Source organism: Choristoneura fumiferana, chromosome 8, assembly GCF_025370935.1.
Source record: "Choristoneura fumiferana chromosome 8, NRCan_CFum_1, whole genome shotgun sequence".
Lineage (NCBI taxonomy): Eukaryota > Metazoa > Arthropoda > Insecta > Lepidoptera > Tortricidae > Choristoneura > Choristoneura fumiferana.
In genome coordinates this window covers 12,105,879-12,122,823 of record NC_133479.1, presented here as the reverse complement: position 1 = coordinate 12,122,823, position 16,945 = coordinate 12,105,879, and the positions used below count along the sequence as shown (strand labels likewise).

General features: G+C 38.6%; 2 protein-coding genes across 3 annotated transcripts; one reads left to right on the top strand and one right to left on the bottom strand.

The window, feature by feature from the left end:
- Nucleotides 1-1,652: 1,652 nt before the first annotated feature.
- LOC141430519 (uncharacterized) lies at nt 1,653-12,232 on the top strand. 2 transcript variants are annotated; one of them, XM_074091248.1, is made up of 3 exons: nt 1,653-1,747; nt 9,493-9,680; nt 10,623-12,232. In XM_074091248.1, the coding sequence occupies exons 1-3, from the start codon at nt 1,675-1,677 to the stop codon at nt 11,457-11,459; spliced, it is 1,098 nt and encodes a 365-aa protein (XP_073947349.1). In that variant the 5' UTR covers nt 1,653-1,674; the 3' UTR covers nt 11,460-12,232. The 2 variants fall into 2 exon arrangements, with proteins under 2 accessions (XP_073947349.1, XP_073947348.1); XM_074091247.1 differs by lacking the exon at nt 1,653-1,747 and adding an exon at nt 6,726-6,970.
- Nucleotides 12,233-15,175: 2,943 nt separating this feature from the next.
- On the bottom strand, nt 15,176-16,764 carry Tpc1 (Thiamine pyrophosphate carrier protein 1). The gene has a single exon (XM_074091249.1). The coding sequence runs from the start codon at nt 16,580-16,582 to the stop codon at nt 15,623-15,625; it is 960 nt and encodes a 319-aa protein (XP_073947350.1). The 5' UTR covers nt 16,583-16,764; the 3' UTR covers nt 15,176-15,622.
- Between the last annotated feature and the right edge of the window lie 181 nt (nt 16,765-16,945).

Below are 16,945 nucleotides of genomic sequence, written 5' to 3'. Positions count from 1 at the left end.
CGCCCTAGACGTAATTCACCAGTTTTGATATTTTGGATATTATTCAAAATTCTTAAGATTATTTTTAACCCCCGACGCAAAAAGAGGGGTGTTATAAGTTTGACCGCTATGTGTGTCTGTATGTGGCACCGTTACGCTTAAGCGGGTGGGTGGACCGATTTAAATGCAGTTTTTTTTTATTTGAAATCAAATTTTCTAGCGATGGTTCTTAGACGTGTTTCATCAAAATCGGCTTAGCCGTTTTTGAGATATTGAACTTTGAAGTGACAAAGTTGGGGGTTTCCAACTTTTTGTTAGTTAGGTTTAGGTTAGTATTTAAGCTGCGGTGTGGCCGCCTTTTTCAAAGAACAATTTGTACTTTATAAAGTACATTCGGCTATTATTCTTAGTGTTAATTGGTACTTTATAAAGTACGCGAGGGCCCACAAGGATAGGTACTTTTTTCTTATACTTAGAAGACGCAGTCGAATTAAATTGAACTGATGTAATGGAAACAAAAACAATAAACATGATCCGTCTTTGAAATTTGATGAAAAGTGCAAAATACTCGTACCTACCTGACCTATTGTTTGTGCTTGATATGATGATGATGATTATCTAATCTATAATACCTTTCAACGAGCAATTCTTCTTGTTGTATATATTTCGGAGATCTCTAGCTGGTCTTATCTCTGGGGAAACGCTTATGATCGAGTTTTAACCCGAGCGAAGCTCGGTCGCTCAGGTACTGTTGCTATAAAGGCTCAATAGATCTCGTAATGTCTCGATTGTTGTGTTTACATACGCGGATGCGGATTTTTTCCAAATGGACAGTAATATGACAATGGCTATGAATTGGAATAATAGTCCGACTATTGTTGTTGGGCTATAAAGTAGACGGGCTGGCATAATCGCGATCCGTAAATCCGCAAAGGCTGTCTGATATTGATAGATAAGATATCATATATTTGAGAAGTTGATAACGTGATGTTTAGTGTCAAAGTCAACCTAACACCATTTTAAACTGAAAACTATAATTGACATACAGCCAAAAATCGCTCATATGACCTCGTGTTCACCAATAAATTGCTATTAACTTAAGTTGCCATGGCCTTACTAATTACTATACATACCTTGACAAGTTCGTATGTGTCAAAAAAATGTCGATAAAGGCAGCAGCAGTGCAGCAGAGGTTCCCTCCCTGGGTGGGACACGGTTCTACAGTGCCCTTAGTCTTAGTGTAAGTTTTCGGTTACAAAATACGTCTCGATCGCGTTCGTGTTAAAATCTCATTTTGTATGCAAACACGAACAGCGCCTCTAGCGGAACGTTTGCGATATTCGTGTTTACATACAAATTGAGATTTTAACGCGAATGCGATCGAGACGTATTTTGTATTTTTGTTTTATGCCGTGCAAATGACGTTAGACCTTAGGTTAGTAAAGGAATTTCTTGGTTCACTATCTAACCGTTCATTTCATCACTTCTTTCTGTCGAACCTGAAAAAAAAAACAAATATCTGTCAAATGTTTCTAGTGAATTCGATTGCGGACACTAGCACATAAGGCAACACCTCTGGTCATAGTTTTATCAGATGCCTACCGCTACATTCCTGGCCGCAGCCTTATACACCGCTCCTTCCTTGGCCCCACCACCACCAGCACCCGCCACGGCTTTCCCCATTGTTCGGCCACAATGGCCACAGCTTGCACCACCGTCGGACACGCTTGCACAACCGACACAATGACATTGTTCGCTGTCATACGGGGTATGTAACATCTCCGAAATATGGTGGAGCAACTAAGGGTTTAGGAAAGACTGAAGGTTGCTATTTTCTCGCTTGATGCATCTGCAAAATATATAATATACAAGCGGATAGTCAGGACACAGGAAACACGTAATGAGTAGTCAATGCACGTTTCACTCTCCCTGATAACGACCAGGGCCGGATTAACCATTTGGCAGAGTAGGGAACCACCTGGATGCCTAGGGGCTCCGCGCGTATTTACACAAAATAAATTCAAAATGGTTTACTTATACAGTGAAAAATTGTATCTTTAACGAATTTTCGAATTCCCCCCCTCTGATAAACACAAACTAACCGACCGAGTTGGCCTGAAAATGAACACGGACAAGACGAAAGTCATGTCTAATGTCCATGTTGTGCCAGCTCCCATCATAGTCGGAGGCTCTGCGCTCGAAGTTGTTGACGACTATGTATACCTGAGACAAATGGTCTAGTTAGGTAGGGCCACCTTCGAGAAAGAGGTCACTCGTCGAATCCGACTCGGCTGGGCTGCGTTCGGTCGGGAAGCTTCGCAGTGTCTTTTCGTCCAAATTACCGCAGTGTTGATTTGAAGTAAAAAGTCTTTAACCACTGTGTGTTGACAGTGATGACATACGGATCTGAGACGTGGGCACTAACGATGGGCCACATGAGGAAGCTCAAAGTCACTCAGAGGGCTATGGAGAGGGCTTAAGCTCGGGGTTTCTTTACGGGACAAAATCAGAAATGATGATATCCGCAGTAGAACTTAGGTTACCGACATAGCCCGAAGAATTGCAAAACTGAAGTGGCAGTGGGCGGGGCACATTGCTCGCAGGACTGATGGCCGATGGGTTCTCGAATGGCGTCCGCGGACCGGGAGACGAGCTGTCGGTAGGCCTCCAACAAGATGGAGCGATGACCTGGTTAAGATCGCGGGATCGCGGTGGAATCGGAAAGCACAAGACCGGCCCGAGTGGAGAGCCTGCTTGGGGGAGGCTTATGTCCAGCAGTGGACGTCTTTCGGCTGACATGATGATGATGATGATGATAACGGCAAACTAACTTAAAGACCCAGCGATAATATACGACACCCATAGATTCAGACACTGTCCCACCGCCGGCGAGTAGCGAGAACTGGCGAGGAGCGAGTTTTTTTGTAGGTGGGCGTTTTCAAATAAAAGTGTAGCCTTTCTTCTTTTTTGAAATGTTGGAAAAAATATGGTTTTTCCTACTCAGAATCAAGGGCACAATCAATGAGGGCTATCGTTTTTTGTCTCACTAGATGGCGCGCTGTTGCGTGAGGTTTTTAAGTATGGCTTTCAAAGTCTGTTTTTACGGGCGTGAAAACAAAGTTTAGATTAAAATCATATTTAATACACCTTAAAACCGTAACATAAAAATATCGAACATGCCACAGTGTTGCATAGTCCCCGTTTTGTTCGGAAAAAAGGGAGGAACAAGGTTTCCGAAAGATAAAACTGTCTCAAAACTCAGACATTCATTGCCCCGGAACGCATATTTGTCATAATTAATTTCAGATATTGCAAAATATTTACAAAATTATTCTAATTATAAATAAACCCGCGTAGCTCACCCAAAAACTATGAGATTTGACATTTCGGAGACCTCACGCTACACTAGCGCCTCTAGCGGCGAATTCATTCGCGATAGCCCTCATTCCGATCGTTTAAAAAAAATAAGCATTTTTTCATACAAAATAAAGTGCTCTTGATTCTGAGTAGGAAAAAATATATTTTTTCCAAAATTAAAAAAAAAATGGGTATACTTTTTTTGCCCAGGTATGAAAAAATTAGTGTCGCTCGGCTTTTCTAAAACGCGTGTTTAACCCGGTGTGTCTAAAAGGCGCTACGTTCCTATTTTGTTCTATTACAACATTGCTATACAAAAATAAAACAAAAGCTTACTGAACGTGGTAATAAACTGGTAACTTACACAAACTGGAGCCCACTTGCATGCAATACCGCGGGATTGTTTTCTACAAACATTGCGTATAATAATTAAATTAATGGAAAACCAGATTCAAAACTATTTCGCGGAAATTTCAAAAGATAATATTATTAACTTAACAATGGGGCGTCCACAATTAAGTACACGAAATGTTTTTGTACGAATTACTTGCACGACAAACAATAACCGGAACGGAGTAGAGTAGAACCAATTTAAAAACGTAGGTAGGTACCTACAGTAAAATTAGGCGTGTCTACTATACTTTCGTCTAGCAAATTGATGGCCGATAATGGCAATAGATTATGTTATGTGTCCAACAGTGGACGTCCCACAGCTGGTCTGATGGTGATTCCGTTCTCGCTTGGCCAGTCCAGGTCCTGGTAGTTTAAAAAAAACTGGCTTGTCGGGCCACTAGTGTAGGGTTCCTTCCTACACTGCGAGTGCTAAGATGCGGCAAATCGCATGATCACCATCATCTCAGCCTAAGTATCACTGCTGGACACAGGCGCCTCTTCTCGGAATGAGCAAATATTCGATATAAATTCTAATACTCGTTAGCTTTTAATAATTTCTAAAAAAATATGGTTTCGACGGGAAAAAATTATGACAAATATTACATTTCCGAAAAAACCGCAAACCGAATCCGAATCCGAATCCGATTCCGAATTATGAGAGTAGGTAGATGCGCACTGGAAAAATGGTTTTATACTTAGCTAAAGGGCTGTTTCACCATCCATTGATTAGCGTTAACCGACGGTTAAATGTGATGCCGTCTCCGTCTATTCGAAAAAAACAAATAGAGACGGCATCACACCTAACCGCCAGTTAACACTAATCAATGGATGGTGAAACAGCCCCTAAATCTAGACACAATCTTACAATTCGTTTTTAAACTTTAGTAAATACAGCAGGCTGGTCTAGTACCGACCGACACGTTATTTTGTTTCCTATCATTTACTTGAGGCAACACTGTCGTTAGGTTTAATTGCGTCAATCTTACGAGATACATACTTAACTGTCAACTGGAGTGAATGGTATAATATCAGCGCTTATGTATAACATTCTTAAGCTCTTATCGCGCTTTCGTCAGTAGGTGCCTATAAATTCCTGAGATAACGAGCCGCGTAATCTATCCAGGTCATTCACATAGAAATCTAAGAGCAGAGGGGCTACTACGAAATTCTAAGTTCGTATTGTACTGTCCCTCTCACTCTCATACTAAATAATATTAGCGTCAGCGGGACGGTATGATAATGATACGAAGTTCGAATTTTGCACTTCGTAGTAGGGCCAGATGCGTTGAAGAAATTTGACCTGCACACCCCGGTGAAGAAATTTAATGGTGTGTGTAAAGTTCCCAATCCGCGCTGCCGCTGGGCCGATGTGGGAACTACGGTCCAAGCCCTCTCATTATTCTGAGAGTAGGCCGGTGTCCTGCTCCTGCAGTGGGACATAGACTATAGGCTGAGATGATGATGACATACATTATTTAAAAGTTTTCAGTTGAGGGTAGAATACCCCTTCTACTCTCATGCAATCTCAAGCTTAGAACAACTGCAAGGAAACTCGCTTTCTTAGAGCTACGATTCCAGAGATAGACACTAGACAGACAGATATATGGACGACCTTCGGCAAACTTATAACACCCCTCTTTTTGCGCCGGGGGTTGAAAAAGATATTGTGAAACACGACAAAATGGGCCCAATGACTGAGAAGTGGGACCACGGGACGTTGACGCGCTGACAATCTCATTGTTTCTTCTAGTCACATCTGAGGTCGCTCACCTCTGATTTTGCAGCGATTTCAAGCATCAACCCAATTTCTTTTCATAATTACGACGCAGTCTACTTGCCTCAACCGAGACGATCTTGATGCTGATAAAAAAATTGCTTTAATGTCACTCGTAAGATTTTGATTGCGCACGAGCATTGTTATTATGTTTGAACGTTCCCTGGATAATTTAGTAGGTAATAAGTATTCCGTTCAAGTTAATTGCATCATGCATGAATTAGGATTAATTAATATACTCGATTTTGGTTTACACCTCACATATATATGTAGGTAGTGATTACAGGAAATAGGTAAGTATAAACTTAAGAGTAGTAGGTAAGAAAAACCCTTCTGGCATACATACATAACGCCTTTTTTCTATGAACTAAAACAATTACTTTGCTCACCTGCGACTTACATATAAATGTAGCAAGAAATGTGTGCATGCAGTTCCTCTACCTCCAAACTGTAAGAACACACACACAAACCCACCACCACCACCACACTACACTGACGCATTTCGAACTCAACCAGCAAGGCTACTACGAAACTCGAAGTTCGTATCGTACCGTCCCTCTCGCTCTCGTATTTAACAGTATAAGTGTCAGAGGGACCGCACGACACGAACTTCGAGTTTCTTAGTAGCCCTGCAGAGCCCATCGTCCATCTTCAGAGCAACACAACCGTTCACTATGCTACTGTTACTGTTAGGTTTTTTTTCTAATGTGGAGCGTCAACTTGTCTATGTTTACGCGGCTATTACGTACAAGAGACAGGCTCTTAAGTAAACAGCTGCTCCAGATTTGAAATTTGCCGAAATGCAAACTTGAGTACATACTCGTACTTACTTTACCTACAAATTAATTCTAAAATTACTGAATCCGTGTAAGGTGTTGATCATATTATAGCCATAAGGCTCAGTCACGACCACATGCGATCATTAGTGCGGCGAGAATTTTGTTCTTTGCGTGGGTCAAAACGTTTTACCACTTTTTAATCAATTTCAATCAATAAGATAGTAAGTAGTTAAATATGTAGAAGTCTTACATGGCGTCTTTAAACGAAGTACTTACTAACTAACCGCTTTTTCAATAAACATCGCGAACAATGGTTAGAATTCTAAGCATCTCCATCTTCGCTCTAATAACCTCTTGCCGCACTTTATTAGAACACCGCGTACAAGTTTCATCTTCGACTAGCGGGGGACCATTTTCCGCAGACTGCACTTCTTATTGTCCCTTGCCTTCAGTAATTTATTTCGCTTTTCTGTTCCGCGGCGAGTGGTTCCTTTCGCGCGTATTTTTGGCAGTTGTTTTTTTTTAAGCCGCTATATATAGACTCTGGAATTATCGATATTTTCGGCCAGTGTTTTTTTTTAATGTTATTAATCTGTGGCCATGGTGAGATTTTGGTGGATGTTTGTTTTGTTTGCGAAAACTGCTTCGGCCAGTGACAACGAGCTGCCTGATTCGGAGCCAGGAAAAGGTTGGTTTTCGTCTAAAATAGTTTTTCTTCTGGTCTTAGTTGAATCTTAGATTTGGTGACATGAGAAATCTTTTCTTTACTAATGAAATGTTATCTTATATACTTTCCCAAATGGTTGTCTGGAAGACATCGCTTTTGAGCGATGAGACTTCTCTGCGTTTGTGGTGTGCAAAGAAAGAATATTTGTATTGAAATTTAGGTATTTAGTAAAAAATATACCTAACTGTTGTGTTGTGTTTACGTACTGAGGTAAACGTAGAAACATTATTTTCTAGAGAATTAGTTTTATCAATTTTCATTCGTTAAGTAGGTTAGGTAGTTTTGTTTTTTAGAGTTTTCTTGATAGGTGAAGTTGGTCCTTTAGTGATTGTTGGTTATTCTAGTTCTACTTACCGAAGGAAGGAGTAAAGCTTCGATTCTTATACTTACGCATAGGTAAAATATTAATATAAACATACCTACTACCTGTAGGTACTTTTTGATCCCTCATTTTTTCCCCAACATGGAAATTTCTAAATCTAAAGGATATGAAATGAAGTTACCATTTTTAAACCTAAATTACGCTAATGATTGTGTTCTTGCTCATACTAACTCTGCGTATAACTTACTTTTTATGGATGTAAATAAAAGAAAGCAATGCGCAAAGTCACCACAATTCCACGGTTCACTTTAAGCCGCTCTAACTTCCCACGCTTTCGACATTACACTTTTCATTTCCATAATCTTAAGTAATTTCCAGCAAAAAACGTACTATTACTAAAACAAACATAATTTGAACACTTGGACATTGAATCATACTTGGACCTAGCGCAGCTATTTCACGGTTACGAGCACAAGACAATAGAGTGAAAGAAAATAATTACCAACATACAACTTTCAGTTTTATCTAGATTCTTTTCTATTACGTTTGAAAGAGAATGCTGTCTTTATTAGTAGTTATCTGGCTCGAAGGACCATTTCAAATTATTTTAATCATAATGATGTAGCATACATTTATTTTGTGATTTACGTTATAAATATAAAATCATGAAGTAGTACAGTCGAGGAAACTGAAACGCGTACCAGGGTGGAACCTTTTCATAATCAAATTCGCTGTGATTTCTTTGGCAGATGTATAGAATCTCAATGTATGATGTATGTATCTGTAATCATTGAGAGAAAATAAAATATGTGGAGATATTTAAGTATTTAGGATTAACGATTGATAGAAATTTTAATTGGAAGTCGCACGTAAGTGACGTTTGTAACAGGTTGAGGTCTGGGTTAGGAAAGTTTCTTTAATTAAAAAGAGTATTGAGAAAAAAAACGTTACAGGTTGTATATTGTGCGCTTGCCGACTCAGTGATTACTTCTGGGCTTGTTGTATATGGTCATACATTCATTACCTACATAAAAGACATCAAAAATTTACAAATAAAATAAGATTAGTTAAGTTCCTATATAGTCAGCGAAAAGGCTAAACAAAAATGCAACAGAGATTACGATACATTAATTCCCCTAAGTATAGTCCTCCTCGCCGTATCCGGCGACAGCGACTCCGTCAATTGTCCTTGTCCGGGTATCGGATGTGGCTCGCGAAACCGAAATTAGTCCGGAAAATTCGATCACATACACCGCAATGTCGAATTCCCCTATGTACTTACAGCATTACTACAGTAGTGAATATAAAGTGCGTGTTAAACATAAATATAATACTAAGGGGCTGTTTCACCATCCATTGATTAGTATTAACTGACGGTTAAATGTGATGCCGTCTCTATTAGTTTTGTTAAAATAGACGGAGACGGCATCACATTTAACCGTCAGTTAACACTAATCAATGGATGGTGAAACGGCCCTAAGAGTGTAATGGTGATTTTCCACCGGCGAGGCGAGACGAGAATTGAAATTTGTACGTTATGCATTCTCGCGCGCCCGCCGCGGGCCGCCGCGGGCGCTGCCATACAAATTTCAATTCTCGTCTAGCCTCGTCTCGTCTCGCCTCGCCGGTGGAAAACCACCTTAAGATAGGAAAGACTAGTTCAACCTAAGGCTAAAAATTACTTTGGTAAAAGAATGTCAAAATTTGTAGTGCCAATAGTTTTTAATAAAATAAGTTTACTAAGAAAGACCCCTAAACTAAGTAAAGCAGGTTTAAAAACGAAATTGAGGGATTCTCTTCTCGGTAACCTTGTCCAGGGGATCCAAAATAATTATATACCTATGTGTGTGAAGTTTTTTTATATACATATTTTTTTTTTCTTTTGTTACTTCTGTTTGCAAGTTTGTGCAATAATGTAAAATGAGTTAGTTTTGTTTCTTTAACTGTCTCCTAATTAATGAAAATAAATAATAGCCCATTTTGAATCTTACGCAAAATGAGTTTTTTGTTTTTGTTACTCGAAGTTGTTGCAGTGAACTGCTTAGTTCGTGCGTTTAATGTATTGGATTTATAACTACACTACACTCATCTTATAAAATAACGGCGTTAAGAAATGTTAAAACGCTAGCGAATCAGATTAATTAGACTTTTGGTCTTGCAGAGTCTCGCTTCCTCCCACTGTTCGAAGTCAAGAGATTCGACAGCAGACCCGGTCTCGGACCAGGGGGCTTGCCACCACTGACAACCGTGCCCATAGCCGGAGAACGATGCTCTCAGCGACTGGAGTCTGCTCTGGACCAGCTGAAGCGACGGAAGAGAAACCAGCCCAAGACATTGGACACTCCGTTGGTAAGTCTCTCGTCACTGTCGGCAGTGGTCATCGCGTGGGACAATGCTCTCAGCGACTGGAGTCAGCTCTGGACATTGGACACTTCATTGGTAAATCTGTCATGACAGTCAACACTGTCTATACGGGCAAACAATGCTTCTAGCGGCTGGAATCAACCCTGGAGTAGTTGTGTGACAGAAAAAAAAAATCAAAACACTGAACACTTCGTTGGTAACTATTTCGTCACTGTCAGTCAACAGTGGCTTTTTCAGGGAACAAGCGCAGCGGCTGGAATCAATCTTGGACCAACTCAATCGACGAAAGAGTTTCTAAGTCAATACACCTGGTTGGGCACCTTGACACTCCGTTGGTAAGTTTATCGTCAGTGACAACAGTATCAATGGCGGAGAACGATTCAGCGGCTGAAGTCAGCTCTGGATCCGCTGAAGCGACGAAATAGAAACCAGCCCAAGCAAGATATTGGACACTCTGCTAGTAAGTCAGTCATCACTATCAACAGTGTCCATTGTGGGAAACAATAATTGCTGCGGCTGGAATCAATCTTGGACCAGCTGAATCGGTAGAAGAGGTTCCAACCCAAGACATCTGGACACTTCGTTGGTAAGTTTATCGTTACTGACAGTATTATAGCGGAAAAAGATGCTTTTAGCGGATGAAGTCAGCTTCGGACCAGCTGAAACGACGCAAAAGAAATCAACAAACAAACTGGACACTCAGGTGGTAAGTCGATGTCTTCACTGTTAACAGTGGGCATTAAGAAGAACGATTCTTGTATCGGCTGGAATGAACCTTGGACCACCTCAATCGATGGAAGTGGTCCCCACCTAAGACACTCCGTTTTTTGTACAAAAAATAAAGAAATAAACACAATTCACAGACGTTGAGATAAAAAGCAGAACTTGTCCCTAATATTTCAATGCATTCCTTCAAACTTGTTTCAGAGCCAAAGCATCGACCTCAACGGCTACAGCCTGTACCAGCAAATGCGAAGCGCTCCAGTGGACATGTACGTCACGAGGATGCGCGTACGGCTTCCTCAGAATGCCAACTGGGTGCGCGTCGAGAAGTGCTACTTTGACCCAAGGAATGTTTCCCTTGACACAATGCTGCTATTCCACGATATAACCATTAGTGGCAACGTGGATCTGTTTGATGCGAATGAGCTGGACAGAAACATACCACCAAGCCGAAGACTGAGAAGGCACTACGCAGATAACAGAAGATATGATGGTCCATATGATGATTCCTACACGAAACGGGGCAACGGATGCAACATGATCCTAAGACTCCGAAAAGCTGGAATAGGTTTCCACACACGGCCTCTACATCAGCAACCAGGAAAATTTAATGTGAAAACAGATTCAGAGTTTGTCGAGCCGGGTTTCATAAGTGTTTACGCGTACGGCTGCGAGAAATATATCAATAGGAACTCTGTGAGAAATAAAGACAATCTACCATTAAAACGAAGAAGGCGATCTGACGAGTTTTCTTTTGATCCGCGATTAGACCAGCCCCATGAAGTTTCTGATAGCAGATCAGCTGACAATAATTGGGACAGTATATACGAGCCTCGAACGAACAGGGTTAATTATGAAAGAAGTAAACTGTTTAGACCTGGAGATGATTTGGATGAAGCAGAAGATATCTCAAGAGAGATGGAAGATATTTTCACTAAAGGCATTAGAACTCTTCTGACTACTTATATGAAGAAAGAGCTGCAGCCTGCAATCAAAGATACTCTGATGCGGAATATGGGCTATGTGATATCGTATGGTTAGCTATAGTCATGAATACAAAAAATATGTTTAGTTATGAGGATATTATGCTGGCCACAGATGTAGCGATTTACTTGTGGAAGTTTAGACTTGCACATTGCACAAATATACGGTATTTGCAAGTGATCACAGACTGCTCAAGTAGGTATATAAGTACAAAACTTATTCTTGTGAAAATGAGCGTCCTGGTGTTGTTTTGTATTAGGATGACGCTTGGCATTATAGTAGTTAGTAGGTCTAGGAAAGTTGCAGGATTCGATTAAAAGAATCTGCAGCCATATCGAATCGATAAATCTTTTAAATTAATAATAGCGAGATTTTACATTTAATTAATATATAAACTTATAAAAATTCAACCATAGTATACCACTAACACGCAATTTACCACACACGTTAAAATCAACATGGACAAAACGCGCGTGAATCGAAAATTTCAACTTATTATTATAAAACTTATCCAAGTCAAAATCTTGCGCAAATGTCTTCCACCGAGTTTAGACTTGCAAGAAAAATCTTGCAAATTGCATTACATTGCGGCGCTCGGTTGACCACTACAAACTCGTTGGCTTTACGGCCTCGCAATTGCACGATTTTTCTTGCAAGTCTAAACTCGGCTTTCCAACACTAACATGTGTTATTGGATGACACTTGCACAAATTAATCCAGTATACTTGTGCAAGTAAACTTGCGCAAGAAAATCACTACGTCTTTTGCCAGCACTACAAATTGTTTTATATTTAACAATTGTTAATAAATAAGCCAATATAACAATCTTATTACAGGTGTTTTATTTAAATAAAAATAAGTAGTTATATTTGCTACTGGGTGCGAGAGCATGAATACCGGTATTCGATAATACCGAAAAACCGGAATATGGGAGCAAAATCCCGATATTGGCAAAACCGGTATTATACATACCGGTATTTCGATAATTTCGATATTGATCTCTAAATACCAATTATTTTGTTTTTACATACTTAGAGTATTACAGTCTCAACATTCTCAAAAGTCACAAATACATTAATACTTATTTAATTAATATTATTATTTATAATAAATACCTCCGCCCGCGTGGGAACTACGGCCCAAGCCCTCTCTTTCTGAGAGGAATGCCTATGAGAAAACCGCGTTTCATTACGTGGCTGGCGTGTTTTATATTTTTGCACCTGGCCATAGTAAATATAAATGTATGCGATTGATTGTACTCACACGCGTCGGGTAGCGTAGCATGGCGTTGCATTTTAGTAGTGTGTTTCTAACTTTACACATTTTTTATTATTATTCAGTATTCAGTCATTTATTGCTTTAAAGAATTCCATGCAATACAATATAGTTCAATTCAGAGAATTACACTAATACAAAATTTCAAAAAGTATTCATTCTATTCTAATTTCACTACACATCTTTAGACTTCTCATAAATATTATAAATAATGTCAAAAGAGGTACAATTATAATTTACAAAATGTTTGGACTACCAGAAAATACAATAATGTATGTATGCAATTAAAAATTCAATTCAATTCAATGAAGTACGGATGAATCAAGTATAGCATAGATGAGTTACATATAGACGAAGCAAGCATTTACCATGAATCAGTCAAATATTTTAGCAAAATATTCGTTAAGGGCATAAAATGGTCTTAACTTTAAATAAGATTTCAACTTATTAGAGAATTCTCTCAGGTTTACTGATTTTCTTATGTCAACATCAAGGTGATTATAAACCTTTATTGCTACATAACCTATGCTTTTTTTATATTGTAAAAAGTACGACTCAGGTAGTACGAGATCCAGACTGCGCCGTGTCGGGTATCTTCGGGAGTCGTTTACTGATTTAAATGTGTCTAAGTTTTTAAACACATAAAGACAAAGTTGGTATATGTATAGGGAAATTACTGTGTAGATGTTGTTTTTGATGAATAAATGTCTATGGGTTTCAGGAAAGTACCCCTCGATCAACCTTATACACTTTTTCTGTATTAAGAGAATTTTATTAATCGATGTACTATTACCCCACACTTCGACTCCATAACGAATTATACTTTCAACGTTAGCATAATATACGGTCTTCAAGGTATGCTCGTCAGCAACTTTTGCCATAGCCTTTAAAGAATAACATGCACTTGCTAGTTTCTTTGTGATATTGCCTATATGATCATGGAATCTAAGGTAGGGATCCAGGTCAACTCCCAAAAAACGTATTGAGTCCATTCGACTGATAGGAATATCGAGTGCGTAGTCCGTAGAATTCACCGCACGTTTAAAAACCATATAAAAACTCTTATCGCAGTTTAGCCTAAGCCCATTGGCGTCAAACCACTCAGAAAGGTTTTTCCAACTAGCGGACGCCATTTCCGACAGCCTTTCACAACTATCAGCTTTAAAAATTAGACTAGTATCGTCTGCATATAAATATGAGGTTCCGCAGGATATATTATCGGGCAAATCGTTGATAAAAACTATAAACAATAGTGGTCCCAGAACAGAGCCTTGCGGAACACCTCGTCTAATAATGCATTCTTCAGATTTACTAATCTCTATGTTTCCCAAATTATCTGTATATTTAAGTTCAACAAATTGCCTACGGTTATTGAAGATATGATGAAATTAGGCTCAAAACAGACCCTCGGATGCCGTAGTATTCCAGTTTACTCAGCATGATTTCGTGATCCACACAGTCAAATGCCTTACTTAAGTCGCAAAAAATACCCGCACATTTTAAATTCTTATTAAGGTTGTTCATGATTTCTGATACGAGTTCAGTTATCGCTGTGGTTGTGTCCCTATTTTTGCGAAAACCATATTGCTTTTCCGACAGATAGCCATTATCATTTAAATGTGTCTCTATACGACATATTGCTTAATTGCGTTATCTTAGTTAAATGGACCACGTGATTTTTTTAAAGTAAATATAATAATAAATAAGTTATTTTAAAGCAATGTAAATGTTGTTTCTAGGGATAAAAGAAATATTAAATTCGCAGGAATAAAATAATATACCTATGTTACACATAGATCTCGTCTCATTTAGACAACAACAAACGTGTATCATCATACGGAGTATCTGGAAATTGTATAAAAATACTTTACAAGTTTGTTTGATGTAATTTGAAATAATCTAAGACATATTTGATACTTAAGATTGTCGGAACCGGAAAGGTTTTGGAAGTGGGAAACACAATCATTTTACTTTAATAATACGAATCTCGAAAAAATACCGAAATACCGGTATTTGAATTTTCGGTATCGAAATAATACCGGTATTGCAAAAAACCTCCGATATTAGATGCTCTTGTGCAGACTGTGATTACTTTAAAATATGCTTTCGTGATTGTGATGTGAAAATGATAGATAGATCATAGTACAGTCAAGGACAAAGATACAAAAATATGTATACACAACCTGTTGCATATACATATTTTCTTAACTTTGACTGTATCAGTCTCTGAACATCTTGTAGCAAATATATTTAATGTCATTACCAGCAAATCATTAAACACTGTCATTAAATAGGATGTAGTTTAACAAAAAGGATCCAACCCTCAACAATTTATTTTTTATTTTGTATCCAGTTTCAGTAGCAACAAAAGCAAAGTTAAAGAATAACATGACAGTCCTTTGGAACCTTTTTGTTAAATTACATTAAAAAAGTGTTGTTGATTTAATTGCAAATTATAAAATTAGTTGTTAAAGTGGAATTTTAATGAGATAGTAAACTTATTTGAATAAATTATTTAATGGAAATACTAACATGATAAAATTTTTATCTTAAAAACTAAAAATAATTGCTCTATCACAGGAGTTTTGGTAAATACCAGATAAGATTATTTTAAGAGCAAATAAACAATATAAATATTCATTGTTTCAATCCTAAATGAGAACATTACAAAGCAAAATGTAGTAAAGCATATTCGATACAATTGTGGTTTTTCCCAACATATAGAATCAACAGTATTTAAATAGGACTACAGATCCAGTGAACAAGGTTTTCCATCATATTTGATTGGATAAGTTCATATTTATCTTAGTTTTTCGATTAGCTTCAGTAAATTTCAATAAGCTAGATGAGAAAGCAAGATAAATACAAACTGTTCTGACAAAATATGATGGCAAAACATTAATGATTACATCGGCGCTAAAATCTGATCTCAATCAATCACACACTTAAATCTGCACCCTCATTAGGAAATGTTTTAATTCGTCATACACAGCAAAATGCAACGCAGACACTAAGACAGCCTTAAAAACACTGGCCCCATAACCTTTGTAAAGCGACCAAAAACCTTCCTCTGTAATTGTTAGTCTTACACAATCCAACAAACCATTGCAGTACATTTGTCTACCGAAACTGCTACGGTGCTGCTGAAATCCTTGGATTTGCATTCGTTTTTTCATCAGATCACATGGATATATTGCGGTTTTAGAAACAAAACCAGCGATTGAACCCGCTATTAAATTAGCCGACAAAGATGACTCTATGGTACCAGATTTAACAGTATCACTTCTTTGGAAATATTGAACCTTAGTTAAAACATTATCTGTAAAAAGTTTGTACACAGCAAATTGGATGCCCGCATGAGGTGCAATCTGCCCTAAAGTAGGAACTAAACCTTTAAATAAGGCAAGTGGGCCCTCTGTTTTCACCATAGTTGTGGCTGCATGAATGAACCCGTTGTAAGCTCTTTGAGTCTTCTGTTCAGCTATCAGCCTTGTTCTCACTGTGTCGAAGGGAAAAGAAAATATCGTAGCTACGCTGGCCGCTATGGCGCCATTTGAAAATATAATGCTATGTCTATGGGTATTGTAGAACTGAGGACTAGCATACTGGCAGGCACGAGTTAACTCTTCGAACGTCGTAAACTGAAGTACTCCGTAGGTAATGGACAGTAATTGCGCGGGAATGTGGCCGCTCCATAGTGTAGACAGTCCCTCTTCTCTCACAATTGATGTAACAGCTTGAAAGATTGAGCTGTACTTCGAGCCCCGTTGTATTGGCTCCAGTTGTAGTTGGAACCTGATCTTTAACACGTCCAAAGGCTGGGCCACGGCTCTAGTAAATGCTCCTGATCCGCCGCCGGCGAGCGCCGATTGAAGAGCGGTAACTTTAGATTCATGTTGCTGCATCAATAACCTTAACACAGCAATGTCTGTGTATCTTATAACATAAACTTATTCACAAACACAAGGATGTCTTGGAAGCACTTACATAAGCAAATGCAAAATCGGTCTTTCATATTCCTTGTTTATTTGAGATGGGACTGATTTTCGATTTTCGACCTTCAAAACACGAAGTGACAGATGACAGAACCACAGAAGTTCACAGAACCTGAAAAAAAAAAACAAAATGTCTGTGACATTTAGTTTGACACACTCGGAATCACACTCGTTTTCACGACTTCTTTTCACACGGTATTTTGTATTTATTATGAGATAAATGAGGGTAGAAAGAGGTGATGATCATTTACCATCAGATAATCCACTTGCACG